This window comes from Conger conger, chromosome 13 (genome assembly GCF_963514075.1).
Source record: "Conger conger chromosome 13, fConCon1.1, whole genome shotgun sequence".
NCBI lineage: Eukaryota > Metazoa > Chordata > Actinopteri > Anguilliformes > Congridae > Conger > Conger conger.
In genome coordinates this window covers 9,218,481-9,244,982 of record NC_083772.1, presented here as the reverse complement: position 1 = coordinate 9,244,982, position 26,502 = coordinate 9,218,481, and the positions used below count along the sequence as shown (strand labels likewise).

The window sequence follows — 26,502 nt, the reverse complement described above, 5'->3', positions numbered from 1 at the left end:
TTATTGTAAAGTGTTGGCTGTAATTAAATTATGAAGTGTAATCTGACCAGAGTAGACCACAGAAGTGCTGTATTGTTGACTTTGGGGTTGAGTGTGGTTAGTTTTAACTCTGTGAAATGGTGGTAGCCCACAGAAGTACTGTATTGTTGACTTTTGGGTTGAGTGTGGTTAGTTTGAACTCTGTGAAGTGTTGGTAGACTACAGAGGTACTTTATTGTTGAGTTAGGGGATGAATGTGGTTAGTTTTAACTCTGTGAAGTGTTGGTAGCCCCCAGAGGTACTGTATTGTTGACTTTGGGGTTGAGTGTGGTTAGTTTTAACTCTGTGAAGTGTTGGTAGCCCACAGAGGTACTGTATTGTTGACTTTGGGGTTGAGTGTGGTTAGTTTTAACTCTGTGCAGTGTTGGTAGCCCACAGAGGTACTGTATTGTTGACTTTGGGATTGAGTGTGGTTAGTTTTAACTCTGAAGTATTGGTAGCCACAGAGCTACTGTATTGTTGACTTTGGGGTTGAGTGTGGTTAGTTTTAACTCTGAAGTGTTGGTAGCCCACAGAGCTACTGTATTGTTGACTTTGGGGTTGAGTGTGGTTAGTTTTAACTCTGAAGTGTTGGTAGCCCACACAGGTACTGTATTGTTGACTTTGGGGTTGAGTGTGGTTAGTTTTAGCTCTGTGCAGTGGTGGCTCAGACGGTGTGTGTGTTGGCCCTGTCCGCAGACGGAGCTGGAGAGCATCGAGGCCACGCAGGGCATGTCCTCGGAGACGGCCGTCACCTTCCTCAGCCGCCTCATGGCCATGGTGGACGTGCTGGTGTTCGCCAGCTCCCTCAACTTCAGCGAGATCGAGGCCGAGAAGAACATGTCCTCCGGGGGCCTGATGCGCCAGTGCCTCCGACTGGGTGAGAGTGTGTGTGTGTGTTAGTGTGAGTGTGAGTGTGCGTGTATGTATGTGTGTATGTATGTGTGTGTCTGTGTATGTGTGAGAGAGTGTGTGTGTGTGTGTGTGTGTGTGTCTGTACGTCTGTGGAGTGTCGGTGTGTGTGTGTCTGTCGGTGGTGTGTGTGTGTGTGTGTGTTGTCTGTGGTGTGGGTGGGTCTGTGTGTCTGTTGGGTGTCTGTGTCTGTGTCTGTGTGTGTGTGTGTGTGTGTGTGTGTGTGTGTGTGTCTGTGGGGTGGGGGTGTGTGTATGTATGTGTGTCTGTGGGGTGTGTCTGTGGTGTGTCGGTGTATGTGTGGGTGTGTGTGTCTGTGGGGTGGGTGTATGTATGTTTGTGTTTGTGTGGTGTGTGTGTGTGTGTGTGTGTGTGTGTGTGTTTGTGTGGTGTCTGTGTATGTATGTCTGTGGGGTGTGTGCGTCTGTGCGTTTGTGTGTCTGTGTCTCTGTAGATGTCCTTGTATCCAGGTCTGTCTCGGTCTCGTAATGTGATACATTCCTGCATTAATTTGCTGATTCTTTGGGCTAGAGTTTATAATGAAGTGAGAGGCTAATCAGCTATCAAGTCATCATGTTGCGTCCTGCATTACTGAGCATTAAACACCGTGCACCTGACCTTCTCATAGTCATCATTCTGTCTTCACACCCCCTCTGTCATCTCCATTCTGCTTTAATACTTTATTTCCCTCCATCCTTCTCTTCTCTCTTTCTCTCTTGTTCCCTCCCTTTCTCTTTCTCTAGGTTTTCAGATGGTTTTATAGCTGTGCATTATCTTCATTTTGGTTTAATGTGGTTCTTTATTTTTGTTCCTTTTAGTCTCTTTTTGAACACCTGTGGATTGAAGGTTGTTGTTTATACCTTTCTTGCAATGTTTGAATAAATGAGACATAACTCTCTCCCTCTTTCCCTCTCCCCCCCCTCTCTCTCTCTCCTTCTTTCCCTTTCTCCTTCTCTCTCTCTCTCTCCTTCTTTCCCTTTCTCCTTCTCTCTCTCTCTCTCTCTCTCTCTCTCTCTGCAGTCTGCTGTGTGGCTGTGAGGAACTGTTTGGAGTGCAGACAGAGACAGAGGGACAGAACAACCAAATCCTCCATCCCGAGCAAGACCCAGGAGAACCTGCAGAACATTCCGCCCGTCAGCAAGGTAACCCCCCCCCCCCCCCCCCCCCCCAACCGCCCCTTCTCTGGCTCTCTCTCCCTGCGCTCTGCAACTTTACCCCTCTCTGTTACACTCTAACTATAGCTTTACAGTTGTCTTTATTACTAAACTATTACACCTCTTAGCTCCTAACCACAGCTGAAACTCTGTTACTAACCTATTACAGCTCTATTGCTAATCTATTACAACTCTATTACTACTCTATTACTAAGCAATTAACAGTCCATGTGAGGGATACTCAAATCAAATATTTTCTGCCTGATAGTTCAGTCTAATAATGTCACTAGCTGGCACTCACCTGGGCCTCATTTATAAACAGTGCATACAGTACGCACAAATAAGATGCGTACACTAATTTTCCCACAGATTTGGGATTTATAAAAAGAAACTAGATGTCAAAAGTATGACCTGTGTGTATGTACATTTTGGAGATGGCAAAGTAGTCAAATTCAGATTAATATTTTATGAAACTAGTCAAGTATCTGTATAATCAGACAATAAAGACAATACATATTGTTGCATATCGTATTGCATTTTGAATAACAGGGGCGGCCTGTAGCATAGTGGTTAAGGTAAATGACTGGGACGCCCAAGGTCGGTGGTTCTAATCCCGGTGTAGCCACAATAATGATCCGCACAGCCGTTGGGCCCTTGAGCAAGGCCCTTAACCCTGCATTGCTCCAGGGGAGGATTGTCTCCTGCTTAGTCTAATCAACTGTATGTCGCTCTGGATAAGAGCGTCTGCCAAATGCCAATAATGTAATGTAATGTAATGTGTCATCACAGGCTGATAAGTCTTGTGTCTTTTAGTAACAGTAACAATTATGAGTCACAATTCAAGTTCTTGGCTATGGTAGTGTCATCTTATGAAATTGGGGGGAGGGGTTCAAGTGGGGATTTAGGAGATGCTGGTGCAGGGCATTTTTTCGCAGTACCAATGCCCCCAGATTTGAGTATCCCTGCTGTATATATTATAAAAGCATTGTAACTGCCTCTGTTGCACTTTCATTAAAGTGTTTCTGCTGTCACTCTCTGCTTGAACAATTATCTCCGTTACTGACCCATTCCACCTTTTTCCAATGCAGCCTTAGTAGTCCATGTCTCTCAAACTTATTACAACTCTATTACACGCTTACTAACCTGTTGTAGACCTCTATTACATGCATGTTGAACCTCTATTACACTCTTACTAATGCATTATAGACCGCTATTACACTTCTGCTAAAGTTCTGTTACACTCAGCTGTATCTGCCCTTCATCTGCTACTGCATATTATTAGCCAATATGTTTCACTGCCTTCATACTGTGTGGCATGCCCCATCACCCCATCTTCGAGAAATTTATCCATTAACATTTGTATAATTACATACTGAGCCACTAATCAAGATATATTTGACTCTTACATATCGAGCTGTAATTACATTGCAACCGCTGTTGTTTCCTATAACTGTGGAATGGTGGCCTGTGCTTTTTTTATTGTGTTTATTTAATGTGTTCAGTCATTTTATACCCTCAAAGGAATCCATCCCTGGATTTTAATTCCAGTGAATACATAAACAGGCTCACATTATAACTGTTTACACCTGTTGTCAATTTTCCTTTTTAGTATTCCATCTCATCTTCTTTTCATTGAATATATTTTCACAGTATTAACCTGCCGGAAATGGCTTTTGTTTTAAGTGCAAGTAGAGAACGTCCCCAGTGTGTGGCTGTACCGTGCTTTTGACTACCCTAGATAATGTCCCCAGTATGTGGCTGTTACTGTGCTTTTGACTACCCTCGATAATTTCCCCAGTATGTGACTGTACTGTGCTTTTGACTACCCTAGATAATGTCCTCAGTAACCTTTCTCTCATCAAGGATCCTGACAGGCTTCTGCAGGATGTGGACATCAATCGGCTCCGAGCTGTCGTCTTCCGCGATGTGGTGAGTATGCAGGTGTGTCTGTGTGTCTCTATGTGTGTGTGTGTGTGTGTGTGTGTGTGTCTCTGTCTGTGTGTGTGTGTGTCTCTGTCTGTGTGTCTGTGTGTGTGTCTCTGTCTGTCTGTCTGTCTGTCTGTCTGTCTGTCTGTCTGTCTGTCTGTGTGTGTGAGAGTGTGTGTTTGTGTGTGAGTGCTTGTCTACTTGTCTGAACTTGTGTTATGGGCATGCGTGCATGTAAGAGCATGTGTCTGTGTGTGCTTTTCTACGTGTACAGGTCCTTTTTTGTGAGCGTTTGTTTTGTTTGTGTTTGTGTGTGTACATACTGATAAGAGGTGATGAAACACTGTGAAAGAGCACATAGAGGGGGAGGGAAGGACTTACAGTAAGCAACACGGTGGACATGTGCAATATAAAACAATACAATGCAATATTGTGTCACTACTTATCCATGCATTTTACAGATTTTGAGCTATTACAGAATTCACACGCGCAATACGGTTATTACATAATGTGCAGTGTGTAAAATGTGAGATTAAAGCATTATAAGGGAGAAAAGCTAAAGAGAATTCTTAGAGGTGTAGTCAGGCCCCTCAAAATCAGAAAACCACATTTTGGGAATGGCAGGGAGCGAAAGGTTTGGGAATGGCATTTGGGAATGAATAGTTTGGGAATGGCAGGGAATGAAAGGTTTGTGAATGCCTATTGGGAATGACAGGGAATGAAGGTTTTCATAATTGAATTTGGGAATGGCAGGGAATGCAGTTTTTATGAATAGCATTTGAGAATGGCAGGGAATTAACAGTTTGGGAATGGCAGGTATGAAAGGCTTGTGAATGGCATTTGGGAATGGCAGGGAATGATGGGTTTGGGAATGGAATTTGGGAATGGCAGGGAATGAAGGGTTTGGGAATGGCAGGGAATTACATTTTTATGAATAGCGTTTGGGAATGGCATTGAATGAAAGGTTTGGGAATGAAAGGTTTGAGAATGGCGTTTGGGAATGGCAGGGAATTAAAGGTTTGGGAATGTAATTTTCTTGTTTTAATATTGATTGGCTGTTGGAGCTGCCGCTGGCTGTAGGGGGTGTCAGGGCGTGTGCGTGTGACATATGCCTCTTGTTTCCAGGACGACAGTAAACAGGCACAATTCCTGGCTCTTGCTGTGGTCTATTTCATCTCGGTCCTGATGGTCTCCAAGTACCGTGACATCCTGGAGCCCCAGCGCGAGATTGCCAGGTCCAGCAGCCAATCGGGGAGGAGTATCCGGCAAGAGATCAACTCACCTACCAGTACCGGTACGATCCTGACCTCACCTCCTCCACACTCTTCTTCTCTTATCTTAACCCCCCTCCTGTTTGGAGCAGGACTCTAAAATGCTCTACAGCAGGTATCGTCAAAACTCGCCATCAAATCCAAATCCAGCCCTGGTTTGTCCTTCCTTCCCTGGTAATTAGCTGAACACTTAGTGCAGCCGATTGGCCAGACTGTCTTCACACCTGACTCCCAGGTAAAGGAAGGGTGAAAAAGCTGCTGTTGTGGCCCCGGAGGACCTGGAGGACCATGATGAGAGGAACAGGACTCTACCTCGTTCTGAGCGTGCCTCTGCCCTTGCCCTGTCCGCTGAGCTGAACCCAACTAGAGCCAAAATCTGTTCCCCCGCTGCGTGTCCATGATTAATTCATGCGCCCCACTAATTGCAAAGCATACAATTGACTAACAGCAGGGGTCTGGTAGGGAAAAGTCATTACAAAAGCATCCGTCTCCACCTCATGGCATAACAGACTTTCTCTGCCCCTAGAGAGGTCCGTCTTCTTTTTGAAATATGACATTTTTTAAATGTATTTTTTATTTTTTTTGCCTGGCCAAATACCTTCAGAAAAAAAAAGAATGACTTTGAGAGTTGTGAAGAAAATAATTCAGGCCTTTGCAGAATTGTGGTTCAAAGGTAGAGAGGCAGTGATGCATTATTCAGTGTGTGCGTTCCTGCAGCTGGTCCGCAGGCCTGTCTGGAAGGTGGAAGGTTAGTACAGTAAGAGGGGCTGAGAGGAAGCGGAGGAGGATGGAAGGATGGAAGGATGGAAGGATGGAGGGGGAGTGCAGGAGGGATAGAAACGGCCCAGATGTAAAATGAGGGGGGTTAAAGTAAGGAGAGAAAGGGAGGAGGACAGAGAGAGAGACATGGAGAGAGAGAGAGAGAGAGGAGAAGATGGTGTGAGAGAGAAGAGGGGAAGATGGTGAAAGAGAACAGAAGAGAGAGAGAGAGAGGGAGAATGAAGTGGAGAGGGGGGGGCAACAGAGAGGGGCAGGAGGAGTTTGGGCGAGGGGGAAGGGGCAGTGCTCGGGAGCGGAGCTGTGTGAGGTTCTATTTCCAGCCCCGTCTGTCAGCACCAATTAAGCGGCCAATCTACCAGAGCAGTGTGGGATCAGAGAGAGGGCCAGGAAGAGCGCGGGACCTCCGCGGGGCGAGGGAGGGGCGCTGCCCTCCCAAATGAGCGGAATAAAGAGAGGGGGCGGGGGGGGATGTGGCACAGTGGCTTCTCTGATGGAGGGGGGAACACAGACATCCTCTCCGGCTGACGCAGGCCCCGCTGACCTCGTCGGTGGCCATGTTGAAGACGAGTGACGTCTGAGGATGGAGTGGGGTGGAGGGGGAGGTGGGACAAGATGGCGGTTGGCAGTTTCCGGTTGAAGGACAGAGGCAGGTGAACCTTGTTTGGCTCTCTTTCGCCGCCCTGCCCTGCACTCGGTCCCGAAATTCATTTTCTGAATCCCAGGCCGTGTTTCCGCGGAGATGACTCCCCATAATGCCTTTGGGCTCTACACAACACTTCAAAAAGCATCTCAAATCGGTGACCGTGCAGTGGCCACATCCAAAAAATGGTCAATCTACAACGCTGCTCACTGAAATCAGCCTGAAGTACAGTAACAATCAGTCAATCAGAGTTGTGTGATTATCTCTCCATCTCTAATCCAGCGTAGACCACGGACCTCCATTCACCTCCAGCAGAGCGAACGCTGATCCCCATCTCCCTTAGATCTCCTTAATAACCGCTCTGAATTTATCTTCTCCATCGCACTACCGGATTTAAATTGAATTGGGGATTAGTTTTTTATTAGCGCAGAAAGTGATTGGGCTCTTTCCTGTGAGGGGGGCTTAGCTTTGTGATGGATATATCTCCGCTCAGTGGGGTTATTAAAGCCATCTCCCTGGCATTATCCAGGTGAATCCTGTGGCTATTGTAAGGGCTTTCTGAGGCCTATCTACTGCTAATAATTGGTAGCGCTAATTCTACGTGTTTTATTAAAGGCAAATCTATTTAATGAATTTGTATTTAGTGGTCTTCTGTGTGGTTTTTTTTTTTGTATTATAGCTTTGTTATAAGGTAGTCTGCGAGGTAGACATATAGTATCTTCAGCTTTTTCCATTCAAAGATGGTCACAGTGATTGGTGGTGTTTTAAGGACATTTGTTCAATAGGTTTTAAGGACATTTGTTTAATACATAAATTTCATTTATCTTTTTGTATCACTTCATTTTCCCCCCCACTGTCAATTGTTGTGATACAGTACATCTGGGTGGTGTGCATTTTTAAAAGAAGAAAAAAAAAATTGGGAGCTCAAATTCCACCCAAATCTGGAATATGTACAAAGAAGCTCTTATGTGTGTATGCTTGTGTATTTTTTAATACAAAACATTGGGAAAGCGTACGCAGATTTAGCAGATATTTTGTCTCCCCCCCCGCAGAGAACCCGTCTGGGTTTGTGGAGGGCGGTAAGGACGTGCCCACGCCGGGGGAGGACCTGCATGTGGAGAGCTCCCTCCCGCACACGGACTCAGGCATCGGGGAGGAGCAGGTGTCGGGCGTGCTGAACGGGGCGGACCTGGAGGCCAGCGCCGGGGGCCCGGACGCCATGAGCGAGCTGCTCTGCACGCTGTCCTCCGAGGTGAAGGCCCAGGAGAGCCGCGCCCAGTCGCCCAGCGCCGACGGCCTCAAGCCCGCCCCCTCCATCTCCAGCATCTCCCACGGCAACAAGGGCATCAACGTCAAGGAGATCCTGAAGAGCCTGGTGGCCTCGCCCGTGGAGGGGCCGGAGCCCGGGCCCGAGCCCCTCCCCTACCCCGACCCGGCCGTCAAGGCCCAGACCCAGGCCATCCTGCCCATGCAGTTCCACTCCTTCGACAGGTGGGTCCGCCCTCCCGCCCTCCCAAATACACTGGAAACCGACAAAAGGATAAATTCCGCAACAGGTATTAGGGAGTATTTCTTCCACATAGAGAGTGGTCGCTGTGTGGAATTGCTTGCTCAGGACATGTAGTGGAGGCAGAAACACTTGGGGCTTTCAAGGCCAGGCTTGATACGGTGCTAGATGCGATTTAGCTTTTAAGCAAACTAAGCAGTTGGTACAATTAGTGGTTGGAAACGGCGAGCATTGCTGAGCTCAATGGCTTGTTCTCGCCATTACGTTATCTTATGTTACTCCCGCCCACCTTCCCAAATACACACCCGTCCACTCTTTTTGCCCTTCTGTAAAGTCTTCTGTTAAAAGAGCTATACTGTGCACGTAATATTGAATTTAATAAAATGTCCGGTGTGAATTAGGGACCTCAGAGTTGGAACATTTTTACTGTGTACCCCAAACCTTCTACTGTGAACAGTTTACAGCTAACAGACCAGATACTTGAGTTTGATAAAGAAAATTTTAAAAATCAACCGTGTTATTGCCTTTTTGCTAACTGCACACCCTGAACAGAAGAATCGGACATTACTGCTTAAACGGCTTGAGTTGAGTTGCTGCATATTTAAAATAACTTTAACAAGTAATGTTGCAAGTAATATTTCAGAAAGCATCAGCAGATCCAAATGTTACTGACAAGGCAAACAATTCTACAAAAGACTTGTATACAGTATATATTTTGTGAGTAATGTTTGATATTGCTCTTGTCTTGAAAGGTTAAAGTTGTTTGAGTTGTTAAGTCTCTGACAGCTTCATCCTCACCAGGGCTGCCATTTCTCCAGCTCCATGACGTTAATGCTGTGTGTGTTTTCTGTACTTGCTCTCAGAGAGCTGTTTTAAATCCCCTCGGGATTAGCCATAATGTGTTTGTGGGTTATCGGGGTTAACGTTAATGGCTTTGCCACAAAATTATTCATTTCGGCCCCGGTTACAGACATTCAAACATTGAAAAAAATGTCTACGTCTGCATGTTTTTGGGATGTTTACATTCCAGGAGCAGATAAGGTGTATATGCCATCGGTCTGGGCCTCATGAAATCTAAACCTCGTGTTCTGCAGAACACAAAACTGCTGAAATTAGCTGAACTTAACCCTCCTATTATGATTGCGGTCAATTCGACCCATTCAGTGTTTGACATCTCTTAAGAACCAGTTAACCTTTTTTTCATCTTTTTCTGTAAATAGTGAACTGGCAACATAATGTTTTCAGAAGTCCCGTATCAACTTGGCATGTGCTGTATGGACTTATTTTGACCCTCTTTTTTGTATAAAATATCAGAAAACACAACTATTTTTATTTTTGTCTCAGATTTCTTTGTGGATGCTTCTGGTGGCACATTCTCATACAGGTGCCAAGCTTTCACATCCTGTACCTCAGGCTCTAAGTTGAGACGTTTCTCACAGATTTTTCATATTTATGGTTAAAGGGTAGTCATTTAGGAGCCAATAAGAAGACAACACCCCAAGTGTCAAAATGTTTATTTTGTAATAATTTTGCGTTTATTTAACCTGTTGGGGTCAATTTGACCCCAAACATAAAAACGGTCATTAACATTTAACATAATAGGAGGGTTAATGTTGAGTCTTCCTGCACATTATTCAGTCCACTCCTAACTCTGTGGTAACACTTGCTAGTAAGTGTATATAAAACATGTGTAACACATCTATAGCCACTGCGTAATGCCTTCATTGTATAATGGACAAAAACATGAGAACTTTTCAGTTGATATTAGCCTGGTGTTGGATTGTTGTTTACTGCTTGTAGAATGAACATGATGTTGCATTTGTCGGGACTCTCCTTGTACAGGGCAGCCTGTAGCGTAGTGGTTAAGGTACATGACTGGCACCTGCAAGGTCAGTGGTTCGATCTCCGGTATAGCCACAATAAGATTCGCACAGCCGTTGGGCCCTTGAGCAAGGCCCTTAACCCTGCATTGCTCCAGGGGAGGATTGTCTCCTGCTTAGTCTAATCAACTGTACGTAGCTCAAGGGCCCAACGGCTGTGCGGGTCTTATTGTGTCTACACCGGGGATCGAACCACCGACCTTGCGGGTCCCAGTCATTTACCTTAACTGCTACGCTACAGGCCGCCCCTGTCTTGAGTTGGGGTTCACACTCAGGCTCAGCTGCAGATCTGTTGGGTCTGCGTGAATCTGTAGGAGCTGTCATTCCTCCAGGGCCCATTCGCTCACGTGATTTCCCCATCATGATGACGGCTATTCAGAGCGTATTCAAAGCCTCAGTTTTGCTGAAAAAAAATTTAAATGTTGGACTCGGTGGAGCTATAAACCTATCATTAGAAACATCATAGAAACCTGTCATTATATAACTATAAAGCCCGTAATTATTCATGGCCACCTACAGTCTTGCGATTAATTCATTTTGTTTCATTATATGTGTGAAATTAGTTTTGATATCGCTCGATTAAGCAATTCGTATGAAAAGCGTGGGCCATTCAGTCGCTGAATGGGGGAGAGTGTTGGAGGCGAGAGGGACAGATTCACATCTGGCTGCCACCTGCTGCTATTGTGTGCCGGGGGGCCTTTGTGTAGAAAATGGAATTTCACAAACACAATTATTTTAAGTCCAAATATTTAGGAAAAGTTGTGGAAGCAGGAGAGTTTGTCAGTGTTAGAGTAATTTTAATGCTAAAGTCCAAACAACCAACGGCATCGGGTTTCTCAACGTTACATTAACTTTCTAGTGTTAAAGTTTTAATGGGTACTTGAAGGCTGGCTTTAACAAGCTACCTTTCTGTGTTTTATTAACAGTAGTGCGGCACAATGTGTTCTCGGTGGCTAAACAATGAGGTAGGAAGTGAGTTTCTCCTGATTTAGCCTCGTCAGATGTTCTTTTACCGTTCGCCCCCTAAACACCCCCCTTTCCCCCCTGCCCCTCACCCCCATAACCTCTGCTGCCTGAATTTGGATGAATCACATTAAACGTCCTCTGTTGAGAAACGGACATAAATGGCTGGAGCAGAGGTGGGGGGGGGTTGTCAGGGTGGAGGGTTGTCGGGGTGCAGGGTGAGCGGCCCCTTTTCTCCGGCCGGCGGGTGTCACTCCCAGGGCCCCTTTGTGCCGGTGCGGGACGGGGGGGGGGCGAGGACACGGTGATTCCGGGGGAACAATGGCGGCTCCCCTGGCCGGGGGCCGGCTAATGTATGCAGGCGGCTGAATGAGGCGGAGGAGGGGATATTGATGACGGGGAGGGGGAGGGGGAGAGGGGGGGGGGTGAGATTAGGGTCTCCAGGGCGTTGATGACAGATTAAACAGAAGCGGCCGCCCGTCACGGACGGGGCCGGGCTGTCGCCTTCACCGCTCAGGGCCGTAATGGGACGTGGCAGGCCCAAAATGAGTCGCCGCGGTGAAGTGTATTATTTTTGAAATGCTTTCACACGGCGCGCCCGGCGCCGGCCGACCCGGCCCGCGTCTCGGGCTCTTAATGACACGGGCGGCCGCAGATCGCTGTGTCTAATTGTTTGCCACCTGCCAGGGGAATGAGCTGCCAATCCGCGGGACCCGGCCGTTCGATTGTCTGTCAGCCCCTCGATAGATTGGGAGTGACAACATCAAAAAAAATTCCCCTCAAACTCCGCCCGCCGCCCGAGCCGCCTCCCTCCTGGCCCCCTTCTGTCCGGCGCCTTCGGGTGGAAGTGGATTTTTCAATTAGTGCGCCGTGTTCGGGCCCCGGAACCTCATCTGCCCTCACATCGGCAAATTCAAATGAGGAGGGCCTGGGGGACAGGAGGAAAATATTTACTGAGAAAAGTTCTGCTTCAAGGTCCGTGAAGGACCGTCTCCTTCACGGCATACTAATTCCAGAGGAATCTCTTTGTTGTTGTAAAGGGAACCGAATCATCCGATCCCATATTCCCCTACATCTTTTATTCCTGTGACACTCCGCGCTTTTTATTTCCTCTAAAAACTGTGTTTGGAATAAGTGAGGCAAAGTTTGTGTAAATTTACATTTTTAAAAGTTCTCCATTTCAAATGGCCCAGCTCAATTTGGTGATAGCGATTTGTCCTCCTGTGATTGCTCTGTAAGAGCATCTATAAAAATTATTTATGCTAATAAAAATGTTATGTGTGTCACTCTGCGTGAATTGTAGCTGTTATACAAATTGAAATAAGGCGGAAATTATTGTCTGTTTGTTAAAACTCCTGAATGCTCGTATATTGCTTCTCCTTGTGAGCAGAGTGCTTAAGAGATTGATTTCTGTGATTAAAAGCACATTATCAGCTGTTATTCACTAGTAAAGTGTGAAGGAATATGCTCCTCGGAGAGCCCGTAGATCCTGTTAATATTAATCTCGAGATTAATCCTTGCTTTATTCGAGCCAACTCAATTAAGACAATCCTATTAATAAAATATATGTTGGATTATTTATACATCATTCATGAGTGCCTGGCAAATTAATTATTCATTAAAAGTATTCATATTTTATCAACAGCCTCTGTGGCACTCTGTGGCGCTCGATCCCAGAGCTGCCAAGTGCACCCACGGGAAGCTGAAATATTATGATTCCAACAACAATGTCCGCAGGAAAATAATCACGCCGCCCGGAGTAACCGGGGCCGTTTCTCCTAAGCGCTCGCTGCCGAATGTGCTGCTTCCACGGCACGCCGATGTTTGATGGTGGAGTGGGGGATGAATAAGTGATGCCGTGGCTCTGTGTGTTTGGGAAAGGGGAACGAGGTCCGTGGTGATCTTTAATATTTCAGCAAGTCTGTTCCTGTAGGGTCTCTCCAGCAAAGTGCCCTGGTATGCCTTACTCTCTGTCTCTGTCTCCCTCTCTCCCTCTCCCTCTCTCTCCCTGTCTCTTTCGCTCTCCCTCTCTTTCTCTATCTCTCTCCCTCTCCCTCCCTCTCTTTCTCTTTCTCCCTCTCTATCGCTCTCTCTCTCTGTCTCTCTCTCTCTCTCTCTCCCTTTCTCTCTCCCACTCTCTCCCTGTCTCTTCTGTTTTAAAGGAGAAGGACAGGAGATTCTGGACATGTTTATCTCTCTGTATTAAGATTTTTAGAAGGAGATTCTGTGTACCTTGGTGTGTATCTGCTTGTATGTGTTCTTTAAATAAATAATAACAGTAATAATGAGAATTATTATTATTATTATAGCATATTTCATTTATCACCTTCAAACATGCTTGTGTGTGAAAGTACATAACACTGCATTAGTGTGTCAAATGGTACACTCGTGGAGGCTACTTGTACAACACATTTCTCTTTGTTTGAACTTTAAAGAAAAGAAGGTGTTCAGCGTAGTGTCCGTGTTCTGTGATGGCGGCTCTGCTCTGTGAGAATCTGTTCTGTGATGGCCGCTCCGCTCTGTGAGAATCGCCCTGATGATGCAGAACGTTGGTGCCTGAGACCACGCGTCACCTGACCCGGTGGGAGGGGCTTAAGTGCGCCATGGCCTGTCACAGAGGCCCTGGCTGCTTGGCTGGGCTCTGGGGGGCTCGGTTCTGAGGGGCTCGGTTCTGGGGGGCTAGGTTCTGAGGGGCTCGGTTCTGGGGGGGCTCAGTTCTGGGGGGCTCGGTTCTGAGGGGCTCAGTTCTGGGGGGGCTCAGTTCTGGGGGACTCGGTTCTGAGGGGCTCGGTTCTGGGGGCTCGGATCTGGGGGGCTCGGTTCTGAGGGGCTCGGTTCTGGGGGGCTCGGATCTGGGGGGCTCTTTTCCTGCCCCTCCACAGAACCCAGAGGCCTGCGCATCAGTACTTTCCCCCTGTCTGCAGCGGGTTGTTCGCTGTGTACCATCCCCTCCAGAAGTAGACCCTTGCTGAGCAGGCAGGTGTGGCTCACCGTAACTCCTGCGGCTTATCGGTGGAGTGGGGTGACACGCTGGGGCTCACCTTTGGGGTGCAAAGTCATACCTTGGCGGGTCACCCCTTTTCACACACGGGTGACCAGGCCAGTGTCCAATACTAGATAATAGATGGATGTACTAGATAACTCAATAGATGGCAGTAAAAATGCCATCATCCCAGATTTTCAATGCAACTATACCAGTTTTACCCCTATACTAGTTTTACCCCATGCCAGTTTACCAGTTTTACCCCCATACTAGTTTTACCCCCATACCAGTTTTACCCCCATGCCAGTTTTACCCCCATGCCAGTTTTACCCCAGGCCTCTCCGATGCCCCGTTGTCCCCGGCTCCCCCTCCCTCTCTTTCTCTATCTCTCTCCCTCTCCCTCCCTCTCTTTCTCTTTCTCCCTCTCTATCGCTCTCTCTCTCTGTCTCTCTCTCTCTCTCTCTCTCTCCCTTTCTCTCTCCCACTCTCTCCCTGTCTCTTCTGTTTTAAAGGAGAAGGACAGGAGATTCTGGACATGTTTATCTCTCTGTATTAAGATTTTTAGAAGGAGATTCTGTGTACCTTGGTGTGTATCTGCTTGTATGTGTTCTTTAAATAAATAATAACAGTAATAATGAGAATTATTATTATTATTATAGCATATTTCATTTATCACCTTCAAACATGCTTGTGTGTGAAAGTACATAACACTGCATTAGTGTGTCAAATGGTACACTCGTGGAGGCTACTTGTACAACACATTTCTCTTTGTTTGAACTTTAAAGAAAAGAAGGTGTTCAGCGTGGTGTCCGTGTTCTGTGATGGCGGCTCCGCTCTGTGAGAATCGCCCTGATGATGCAGAACGTTGGTGCCTGAGGCCACGCGTCACCTGACCCGGTGGGAGGGGCTTAAGTGCGTCATGGCCTGTCGCAGAGGCCCTGGCTGCTTGGCTGGGCTCTGGGGGGCTCGGTTCTGAGGGGCTCGGCTCTGGGGGGCTCGGTTCTGAGGGGCTCGGTTCTGGGGGGCTAGGTTCTGAGGGGCTCGGTTCTGGGGGGGCTCAGTTCTGGGGGACTCGGTTCTGGGGGACTCGGTTCTGAGGGGCTCGGTTCTGGGGGGCTCGTTCTGGGGGGCTTGGTTCTGGGGGGGCTCAGTTCTGGGGGACTCGGTTCTGGGGGACTCGGTTCTGGGGGACTCGGTTCTGAGGGGCTCGGTTCTGGGGGGCTCGGTTCTGGGGGCTCGGATCTGGGGGGCTCTTTTCCTGCCCCTCCACAGAACCCAGTGGCCTGCGCATCAGTACTTTCCCCCTGTCTGCAGCGGGCGGTTCGCTGTGTACCATCCCCTCCAGAAGTAGACCCTTGCTGAGCAGGCAGGTGTGGCTCACCGTAACTCCTGCGGCTTATCGGTGGAGTGGGGTGACACGCTGGGGCTCACCTTTGGGGTCACACGGGTGACCAGGCCAGTGTCCAATACTAGATAATAGATGGATGTACTAGATAACTCAATAGATGGCAGTAAAAATGCCATCATCCCAGATTTTCAATGCAACTATACCAGTTTTACCCCTATACTAGTTTTACCCCATGCCAGTTTACCAGTTTTACCCCCATACTAGTTTTACCCCCATACCAGTTTTACCCCCATGCCAGTTTTACCCCCATGCCAGTTTTACCCCAGGCCTCTCCGATGCCCCGTTGTCCCCGGCTCCCCCCCCGATCCCTGGTGCCAGCAGCCATGTGACAGCACGCAGCTCTTCATAAATAAACAGGGCCCTGTTGGAGACGTATTTTTGGATCGCGCTAATGAGCCGATGTGTGTATTATTCATGTCCCGGGCTGCCGCTTCCGTTCCGTCAGCCCGCTGACCACAATTAACCCTGTTTTTCCGGCGCTTTCCGGGAGAGGCTGCAGCGGGCCGCGGGATCACATGAATGTCTAGACTGTTCTTTTCGCTGCAGACGCCATTTTGCGCGCCAGTGCCGTCCGCGCAGTGCGTCGGCAGCGCTGAATAACGAATGCGTCAGAAGGGTGGCCGAGTATTTCTGTGCGACGGGGTGCTGCCCAGAGGCCGGGGGTTCGTACCCAAGGCCTGGCACTGCCGTTGTGCCCTGGGGTTTGACGCTCGATTGCTTCAGTGTATGTCCAGCTGAATAAACGGGCAGTGATAACTTCTTATTCCGCTGACTTACAGTTGATTAGACTAAGCACGGGACAATACCCCCTGGAGCAATGTGGTTGGCTCCAGTGTAGGTCATTCGGACCTGTTTCCAATGTAAAAGTAATGGTAAAAAAAGTGGTAAGTCTTTATTTTGTTGTGTTATCGTTGAAGATGCAACACTACTTTGTTGGCGAATCAGGGACAGTTTGCGTAATTTCCGGGTTATTCTGTCTCAGACGCTTACAGGTGGAGTGGCCCAACTGCGCCGTCACTGGCTCCAAATTGTACAACATGGCGGCTCTGTGTTTGACACTTTTCACTAGCCCGTGGATAGTCAGTGTGTCTTACCAGGCACTTGGTCCATATCTTTTCTATGAATTCAACACACAGGTCCTGCTGAATGTATCGTTTACAGACAGGGGTGTTTGACAGCCAATCAGCAGAGACCAGAGAACAGGAAGGCAGCCAATCACTCCTGCATTTGACCAGCTCAGCTAACCTGACTGTGACTGATCAGCTGCTTTATTTGCTGTGGCTGTGCGCTCTAGTGCTGTGCTGTTGGGCTGCAGGGCTGGATGTGTGTAGCACTACGGTGCTGTTGTCGAGCGAGGTCTGAGCATGCTCACACCGGCAGGACCGGCACTGTGACATGTCATCCTTTCATTCGTCCAGCAGAATAATGACGCTGGGATGAACTCTCTCAGTGCTCTCTGTCTGCAGGGCAGAAGGCACTCGCATAGCTTTAGGAACAGAACTTCCACCCCCGTCGGATCTCCTAAAGGAGTATTAATATCTTTACTACTCTCTCCCTCCTCTCAGAACAGCAGGAACGCTGGATGGATAGTGCTTATTTGTGCTTTCAACTGGGTTAATTAGATAATATAAGACGTTGTAAAATAGGGGTATTTTCCTGGATTCTATTTTTGCAGCCCTTGCCGTTAACTGTTTAGAGTAGACTGAAAGGCTCCTTGTGTCGTGAATTAAAATGCTTCGCTGGAAATGATTTCTGGGAATCTCAGCTATGCGGTTCGTTCTGTTGCTGAAATAGAAAATGGTGTATCGGGCCGACGCGAAGGGCGGGGTCCCGGCTTTGTTTGCTGAACGAGGAATCGGTCTTGTTGACGGATGAGGGACGAGGTAAACCCGTTCTCTGAGGTCAGCTTTGAAGCGAAGCCCAGCCTCGCAGCGAGGGAATGGAAGCGCAAAGTCCTCCGCCTCCACGGAGAGCGAGCATTGGAAAGCGTTATGTTGTTTGTGCAGGTGCCTCCCGTTTCCAGCTGCTCCGTAACGCTGATGGATGGTGTACCTGGGTGTGCGTTGGGCTCTTTTCCCTGGCTCCGGCCTGCCGTTCCTCTCTTAAAGGTCCCGTGCGCAGGTCTGGAGGTCGGGGGTTTAAATATAACGTGGCCCTGTTCCAAGTGAGCCTTGTCCAGTGTAAAGCATAATCTGCTGTGTTCTTGACTCCTGCAGTTTCGTCTCCTGTTCAACTTTAAGACACGAACAGACGAGGGCCTGATGGAGTTTAAAGTGGCTGAAAGCCAGTCTCTGGGCACAGTGTCCGGTGTTAGATCCGGTTGGTGGTCCCGACCAGACAATGTGATGTCCAGTCTGAGTAACTTATTACAAAAATGCACTGTTAGTGTTAGTGTTGAACTGAATTCTCATCCTAAGTCCCCCCCCCCGGTGTCCATGATGCTCCAGCCAGCCCCCCCACACAGCCCCCACTCCCTGACCCTGACCCCGACCCCGACCCCGACCCTGGCCCTGGCCCCGGCCCCGGCCCCGGCCCCGACCCCGACCCTGGCCCCGCTCCCTGACCCTGCCCCCAACCCTGCGCCCTGGCCCTGGCCCCGACCCCGCTCCCTGACCCTGGCCCCAACCCTGCTCCCTGCTCCCTGAGTGACCCTGACTGACCCTGGCCCTGACCCTGCTCCCTGAGTGACCCTGAGTGACCCTGAGTGACCCTGACTGACCCTGGCCCTGACCCTGACCCTGACCCTGACCCTGACCCTGACCCTGACCCTGGCCCTGTGTCTGTGCTCCAGGAGCGTGGTGGTCCCGGTGAAGAAGCCCCCGCCCGGGAACCTGGCCGTCACCACGGTGGGCAGCTCCAGCACCGCGGGGAGTCTGGCCTCCGGGAGCACGCCCAACATCTTCGCTGCTGCCTCAGCCACGCCCAAGAGCATGATCAACACTACAGGTGAGTCTCAGCCACGCTCAAGAGCATGATCAACACTACAGGTGAGTCTCAGCCACGCCCAAGAGCATGATCAACACTACAGGTGAGTCTCAGCCACGCCCAAGAGCATGATCAACACTACAGGTGAGTCTCAGCCACGCCCAAGAGCATGATCAACACTACAGGTGAGTCTCAGCCACGCCCAAGAGCATGATCAACACTACAGGTGAGTCTCAGCCACGCCCAACACTACAGGTGAGTCTCAGCCACACCCAAGAGCATGATCAACACTACAGGTGAGTCTCAGCCACGCCCAACACTACAGGTGAGTCTCAGCCACGCCCAAGAGCATGATCAACACTACAGGTGAGTCTCAGCCACACCCAACACTACAGGTGAGTCTCAGCCACACCCAAGAGCATGATCAACACTACAGGTGAGTCTCAGCCACGCCCAAGAGCATGATCAACACTACAGGTGAGTCTCAGCCACGCCCAAGAGCATGATCAACACTACAGGTGAGTCTCAGCCACGCCCAAGAGCATGATCAACACTACAGGTGAGCCTCAGCCACACCCAACACTACAGGTGAGTCTCAGCCACGCCCAAGAGCATGATCAACACTACAGGTGAGCCTCAGCCACGCCCAAGAGCATTATCAACACTACAGGTGAGCCTCAGCCACACCCAACACTACAGGTGAGTCTCAGCCACACCCAAGAGCATGATCAACACTACAGGTGTGTCTCAGCCACGCCCAAGAACATGATCAACACTACAGGTGAGTCTCAGCCAGGCCCAAGAGCATGATCAACACTACAGGTGAGTCTCAGCCAGGCCCAAGAGCATGATCGACACTACAGGTGAGCCTCACACATACTTACACCTGTCTGTCAAAGGTGAGCTACACACACACCTATTCCTGTCTGTCACAGGTACGCCCTCACACACCCTCACACTTGTTTTACCACCCACATGTTACAAAATAAGGAACTGTTGTCGCTAACGCAATGTCATGTTAAAATAGGTTATACAGATAGAACCGTGAGTTTTAATGCTTTCAAAAAAAGTATATTCTGTTACCATAGTAATTGGAAATTGCAGGCTGAAAAAAGGAGTGAATGCAAGAAAAATCCCTCACGTGAGACTTAAGGTGTTAATTCTGTTCTAAGAATTCCTTTTCCTTTTTTTCATAATTATTCATGAAAGTAAAGGAGATTAGACTATTGTCAACTGTGGGACTGAATGAATGCAGTGAAACCACATCTCGCCACTAGATGGCTCTCCTTCCCCCTCAATGCACAGATAATGTGCCACCGGAGAGCCACTGCTTAGCTTTCCCTAAGGAGTTAATGAGTCAGCTGCTAACAGAAGCAATCCTCTTATTTTATGATTATATCCTGTTATTCAATGGCCGGCTTAGTGCACAGCCAGGCACCGACGCAGACTCCCCATGCGGTCTTATTGTGTCATCTACGTATATATGTGTGTGTGTTTATAGACATCCCCCGTGTTTAACCCCAGTGCACTGTGGCATGAGTCTCATGCGCGCTCTCCTGACCCTTCCCCCCCCCTCCCCCTGACCCTGTGCAGTTTTGGTTCCACCCCGGGGCTCCTGCGGCCGGGCGCAGTGAAAGGGGCCACTTAATGCCGAGGCCATTAGGAGCTCAAACACCTATTAAAAACACGGCTCTTCCCTGGAGCCCCGGAGCAGGAATGCCAGAAATGTGTCAGAGTGAAAAGTCCGCTTTCAGCTCCCAGCATGCACTTCTCACACATCCCAGCGTGCTCGGAGCCTCTCGGTTTTTCCCGCTCATCCTTCTGAGAGTCGCTCAACACTGCGGCACTGTGCACGAGTCCTTATCCAGAATTATGGGACAATATTTAACTGCTATTTCCAGGCCAAGATAGTATTTGGTGGGGGGGGGGGGGGGGGGGGGGGGATAACGAACTTTGTGTTTGATTCAGTAAAAACACACAACCCTGAAGGTGAATTTTGTTATGTCGTGTCAGGCTTTTGACTAATGCAGCTTGTGGGAGAATGGGGGGTGTTGTTTAGGATGTGTGGCCTGAGGGAATGATAGAGGTTTGTTGGTGCCAGCTCCAGATACTGTGCATCTCTGGACAAATCAATGCTTGTGCTTGTTTTGCTCTTTAGTTGTTTCTCTAGTACTTCCTATTATAATTTTAGTTTTTAAACGCTGATCTTTTTTTATTTTAACTCTGCCTCTCGTCCCTCAAGGTGCCACAGACTCGGCCTCCTCCTCTTCCTCCTCCTCCTCCAGCTTCGTTAACGGGGCCACCAGTAAGAACCTGCCGGCCGTGCAGACGGTGGCACCCATGCCTGAGGACACGGTGGAGAACATGAGGTAGCCCCGCCTTCTGCCCCATGTCCCCACCACTGCCCCTGCCATCCTGCCCCATGTCCCTCCCATCCTGCCCCATGTCCCCGCCTTCTGCCCCATGTCCCTACCATCCTGCCCCATGTCCCTCCCATCCTGCCCATGTCCCCACCACTGCCCCATGTCCCCACCCTCTGCCCCATGTCCCCACCACTGCCCCTGCCATCCTGCCCCATGTCCCTACCATCCTGCCCCATGTCCCCACCACTGCCCCTGCCATCCTGCCCCATGTCCCTACCGCTGCCCCTGCCATCCTGTACCGCCCTCCATCTTAGTCTCTTGTCCTGATTCCTCTACCCCTTGCCCCGCACACATCCTACCCTACCCCACCCGCACCCAATCGCGCCCCCGCGCGCTGCTTTCTGTCCCCTCCCTGGTCCCTCTCCTGTCGCCCTCAGAGCCATCCCCATCTCTCTGTCTCCCTGCCTGGGCCTCCCCAGCACACAGCCTCACACACTCAGCTGCACTTCCACACACACGGCAGCCACCGGGGGGCGCTGTGCCCGGCGGCGGTGCCGTATTCCCTCCTGTCTTGTTATGTCTGCACTCGTCGTGAGTGGCCTGTTCCCGAGGCGCGCATCGCTGCGCTAAGTGGAGGGGAGTGTGTGCGGTCTGATCGAAATCCCTCCGAATCTGCTCGTCAGGGCAGCCAGCGGCGTGGCTCTCCACCACTGCTGTTTCCAGACAAGCAAAACGCCAACAGATCTTCTAACAGATGTCCCATTTACGTGCAGTTCTCCCTTTCAGTGTGTGTGTGTGTGTGTGTGTGTGTGTGTGTGTGTGTGTGTGTGTGTGTTAGTGTGTTAGTGTGTATGTGTGTATGTGTGTATGTGTGTATGTGTGTATGCGTGTTAGTGTGTGTGTGTGTGTGTGTGTGTGTGTGCGTGCGTGCGTGCGTGCGTGCGTGTGTATATTTGTGTGTGTGTATGTGTGTTAGTGTGTGTGTGTGTGTGTATGCGTGTTAGTATGTGTGTGTGTGTGTGTGTGTGTGTGTGTGTTAGTGTGTATGTGTGTATGCGTGTTAGTATGTATGTGTGTGTGTGTGTGTGCGTGTTAGTGTGTATGTGTGTGTGTGAGTGTGTGTGTATCTATATATGCATGTATGTGCGTGTGTGTGTGCGCATGTGTGTATGTGTGTGTGTGCGTGCGTATGTGTGTATGCGTGTTAGTGTGTGTGTGCGTGTGTGTGTATGCGTGTTAGTGTGTGTGTATGTATATATGCATGTATGTGCGTGTGTGTGTGCATGTGTGTATGTGTGTTAGTGTGTGTGTGTGCGTGCGTATGTGTGTATGCGTGTTAGTGTGTGTGTGCGTGTGTGTGTATGCGTGTTAGTGTGTGTGTATGTATGTATGTGTGTGTGTGTGTGTGTGTGTGTGTATGTGTGTGTGTGCATGTATGTGTGTGTGCGCGAGTGTGCGTATGTGTATGGGTGTTAGAGTGTGTGTGTGTGTGTGTGTGTGTGTGTGTGCGAGTGTGCGTATGTGTATGGGTGTTAGTGTGTGTGTGTGTGTGTGTGTGTGTATGTGTGTTAGTGTGTGTGTGTGCGTGCGTATGTGTGTATGCGTGTTAGTGTGTGTGTGCGTGTGTGTGTATGCGTGTTAGTGTGTGTGTATGTATGTGTGTGTGTGTGTGTGTGTGTGTGTGTGTATGTATGTGTGTGTGTGTGTGTGTGTGTGTGTGTGCGAGTGTGCGTGTGTGTATGGGTGTTAGTGTGTGTGTGTGTGTGTGTGTGTGTGTATGTATGTGTGTGTGTATGTATATATGCATGTGTGTGTGTGTATGTGTATGTGCGTGCGTATGCGTATGTGGATGGTGTGTGTATGGTATGTGTTGAATGGTAACACACAGGATACATAAAGCAGCTCACAGAGCACAGTTTACTCTGACCTTGAGTTCTCCTGCTCACACCGTCTAATGCCCTGTGACAGAGAGGCACTCCCACCCCCAAACACACACACAACACACACACACAATGTGCCTCTCGAGCAGCACCAAGCCGTGCTCTCTCTCTCTCTGAAGGAATTGCAAATCGGTTGCCATGGCAGCGGTAACCTGCCTCACTTACCGCCACTGCGGAGTCCATGATGAAGCTCCAGAGTCCTGACTGAGCTCTGGGCTCTCCCAGCTGGGCTGTCTGAAAGCATGATGATGATGATGATGATGATGATGATGATTACTATGACCGTGATGATCAAAACTGCTTCTCTGTTGTCGATGTCTGCCACTCCACGCGGTTCCTTAGAGCGACTGCAAGCACAATAAACAATTCACCACGTCACTGTGCCGTTCAGCCACACTGCCTTGTTTGAGTCACCCCCCCCCCCCCTAAACAAAAAGAATAACGGTTAGAATAACCATAGAATAAGAATGCAAGATAAGAACAAAGACTCAGCCCTTGAACCAGTAGGGTTTTTTTTTGGAATGTCAGTGTTCTTGAACTCCATTGCTTTGAATTACCAGCAGGGCCATGCCGTGTCAGATCAAATGAACTTCAAATGTGGCTAGTTTAAATCACCATAATTCTCCAACCAAACTGCCAAATCATTTTATATCTGGTACTTAGCGTGTAGAATTTAAATCAGGTGTCAGAAAATGGAATGAAGTTAATTTAACCCTGAAAAAGGGCGTAATAAGTGTGCCTCCATTTTCAATGTGTTCACTCACCCTTTCATGAAAAAAATAGTCATGTTGTCTTGATAGGTTTGCTTTCTACGGCAGCTTCAGAAACCTTAACCTCATACATTAGTATATTCTGTACCAAACTAGAGCAAATGGAATAGTCCAAAATAACGTTTAAAAAATATTTTAAGACTATTATCTTTATCTAAGAAATTTCTTGCATGTGTCTGCTTTCTATAAACCTATATATAGGATATTGCCCAACAGACAGGTCTGAATATCAAATTTGGCCGTTGACTTGGGCGTTATTGTAGAATTATTGTAGAATTATTGCCATGGTGGATTCCATGCAAGTCGGCACTTTTTAAGTGACGGCCCACTAAATTGTAGAAGGCTCAAAAAACAAAACAAAAAACACAAGGTGGCATATGGAGCTCAAATTTCCAGGATTTCTTTTCCTCTCCTTTGCCGCCATCACACAAAAAATGAAAGAAATTTGAAGAGATCCTCTGGCGCATTTCATTTGAATTCACATGGAATGCCCAGCCGCGATTCCTTACATCAGCATCAGAAGTTAAGCCGTTTCTGAGTCAAGAGCATTCTGATCTCAGACCTTAAAGGCTCAAGAGTAAGAATAAGTGGAGTACGTAGTGAGATAAGTACGTTACATATATATAAGCCCTTGTATCTCATATAAGGAGTCAGACTTAAGAGTACGCATGGTTCGTCCAGTATTATAAACCCCTGTATCTCTCTGTGCTAATTTGTATTGCAGTGCCTTTTGTGAAGTGGACCCGTGTCCACTAAGATCCGGGCTGACACCGCCAGAACTCAAACCCTTTAGCTCCCTGCCAGGGATCCCGGCAGCTCCCCGAGGTGCAGGCCAGTGTCATAGGCAAGGACATTCTCATTGGCCAACGGGGCCGTCCCGTGGTCTACCGTCACACCTCCATACTCAACGCCGCCCCCTGGGGGTCCCGCGGGGCGGGGCGGGGCGGGGCTCAGCCCTCTTCCTCCTCTGCTCTCTCTCTCCTCTGTTCCCCTTCTTCCTGGGCTCGTTTGGGATGTGGGTCCTTTTTTTTGTGACACTAAATCCTCCGCCTGTAAGGGGCGGGGCCCGGCAGTGGCATGACACGCCCGTCACACGGCACCGGAAGTAGCGCTCCGGTGACCGAACACGAATCGGACTGACCGCTGACACCACTTTCAGTGTCCATTCAGCTAAATGTGCGGCCTCCAATTTCAGCTATCCTTAATTGGTTCTTCACTCAAATGCCTTTATTATTTGTAAATTTTAAGTGTCTTTGATTTAAAACTTGGAGGCACATCTGAGTTGTTGCGTGGCACAATAAATAAATAATTAGGAAATTGAAATTGTGTTTACCTTTACGTATATATACACATGCTAAAAGGTTAGCGATGCTAGTTTTTTTATTCCCCCAGATAAGGACCAGAGGTAAAACGTGTCATGCCACTGCGCTCTTGAGAGACAGACACACCCCTTCCACGCCCCGCGTTTCAGCCGTCTAACCCCCCTCCAAACCCGCTGCATCTGTCCTCCCTGCTTTCCAACACTTCAGTGAGGATGCAAGGGCCCTCTCTAATCCGCTCAACCCCTGTGTGACACTGTCATGCAGCACCTGACACCACAGCGGTGCTGTAAAAACCCTGCTTCTCAAATTGGGAGGCGTGGTGCTCAGAAATATAATTCTTTTGAAGGGGTAAAATGGTTGTTAGAAAGCAAATAATAGCATTCAAATGGGGAGACAGTTTCCAGAAGGGCTTCAGAAAATGACCAAAGGGGAGCCTCTCTAAAAGGTGAAAGGTCACTTGCGTCCTTTAGAGTGAAGTGTTGTCGTAGCGTGAGTGTGTGTTGCCCACAGCGATGTGCAGCTTTAGCAGAGCTCACTGACCCTGTGGGAGAGGAGAGAGCAGCGTCACACAGCTCTGTGTCCCCATCGCCCTTCACCGTGTCCTCACCACGGCGGGGGGGGGGGGGGGGCTGTGTCTGTCTCTCGCCTGGTCTGCACACTGCCACTGTGCTGACCGCCCCCTCCTCATCTCTTTATGTTCCTCCCTTATTTTTATCATTTCTCTCTATCAATCTCCCAATCTTTCTCTGACTCTTCCCCTGTCGTTTTCACTCATTTTTTGTCTCTTGCTCTGTCTTTTTCACTTTGTCTTTCTCTCCCCCTCTCTCTCCCTATCCCTCTCTCTCTCCCTCCCCCTCTCCCCCCCTCTCTCCCTCTCTCCCTCTCTCTCTCCCTCTCTCCCTCCCTCCCTCTCTCTCTCTCCCTCTCTCCCTCCCTCTCCCTCCCCCTCTCCCTCTCTCTCTCTCTCTCTCCCTCCCTCCCTCCCTCCCTCCCTCTCTCTCCCTCTCTCTCCCTCTCTCCCTCTCTCTCCCCCTCTCTCCCTCTCTCTCTCCCTCCCTCCCTCTCTCTCCCTCCCCCTCTCCCTCTCTCTCCCTCCCCCTCTCCCTCTCTCTCCCTCTTGTTCCCTCTCTCAGCATCACCACTAAGCTGGAGCGGGCCCTGGAGAAGGTGGCCCCGTTGCTGAGGGAGATCTTCGTGGACTTCGCCCCGTTCCTCTCGCGCACGCTGCTGGGTAGCCACGGGCAGGAGCTCCTCATAGAAGGTACAGGTGCTGTACACGCTGATTTTCTACTCTGTGTGGAGTCCTCACCCACCACCACCACCACCCCACCACCACCCTGTCTCTGTGCCACTGGCTCCACCACTGATGGAGCAAAAGCAGGTATGACCAGCCGCAAGCGGGTGTTCACCTGCTCTCCCAACGGAGAAGGTGGCCTGCAATTAGCCCCCTCCCCCGCCCCCTCCCTGACCTGGCCACACCCCCTGGTGCCATACATTTCCCTCATATGCATTATTTCATATTATTTGATCACCTCTCACAAGTGTGGCTGCTGCTGTGTGATAGATAGATTATGTTGGTAGATCGATACAGACAGACAGATAGAGGTAATGAGATAGATGATAATTTTCTTTGCGCCATGCAAGAGATTGTGCTCCCCAAGACAAATTTATGAAGCGGATTACAACATCCTCCTAAAAGGATGGATTCAAGTCTATTTAAGTATTTTAAAAATATATTAA

The 26,502-nt window shown here is 49.1% G+C and overlaps 1 protein-coding gene across 1 annotated transcript in view; it reads left to right on the top strand.

Moving 5' to 3' along the window:
• nbeab (neurobeachin b) overlaps positions 1–26,502 on the top strand; it is a 353,874-nt gene that overhangs the window by 157,245 nt on the left and 170,127 nt on the right. The window contains 9 exon segments of the mRNA XM_061216918.1: positions 718–898; positions 1,951–2,072; positions 3,948–4,013; positions 5,136–5,304; positions 7,754–8,192; positions 18,234–18,388; positions 20,610–20,736; positions 24,165–24,284; positions 25,896–26,029. Of these exon segments, the coding sequence (XP_061072902.1) occupies positions 718–898; positions 1,951–2,072; positions 3,948–4,013; positions 5,136–5,304; positions 7,754–8,192; positions 18,234–18,388; positions 20,610–20,736; positions 24,165–24,284; positions 25,896–26,029 (1,513 nt within the window).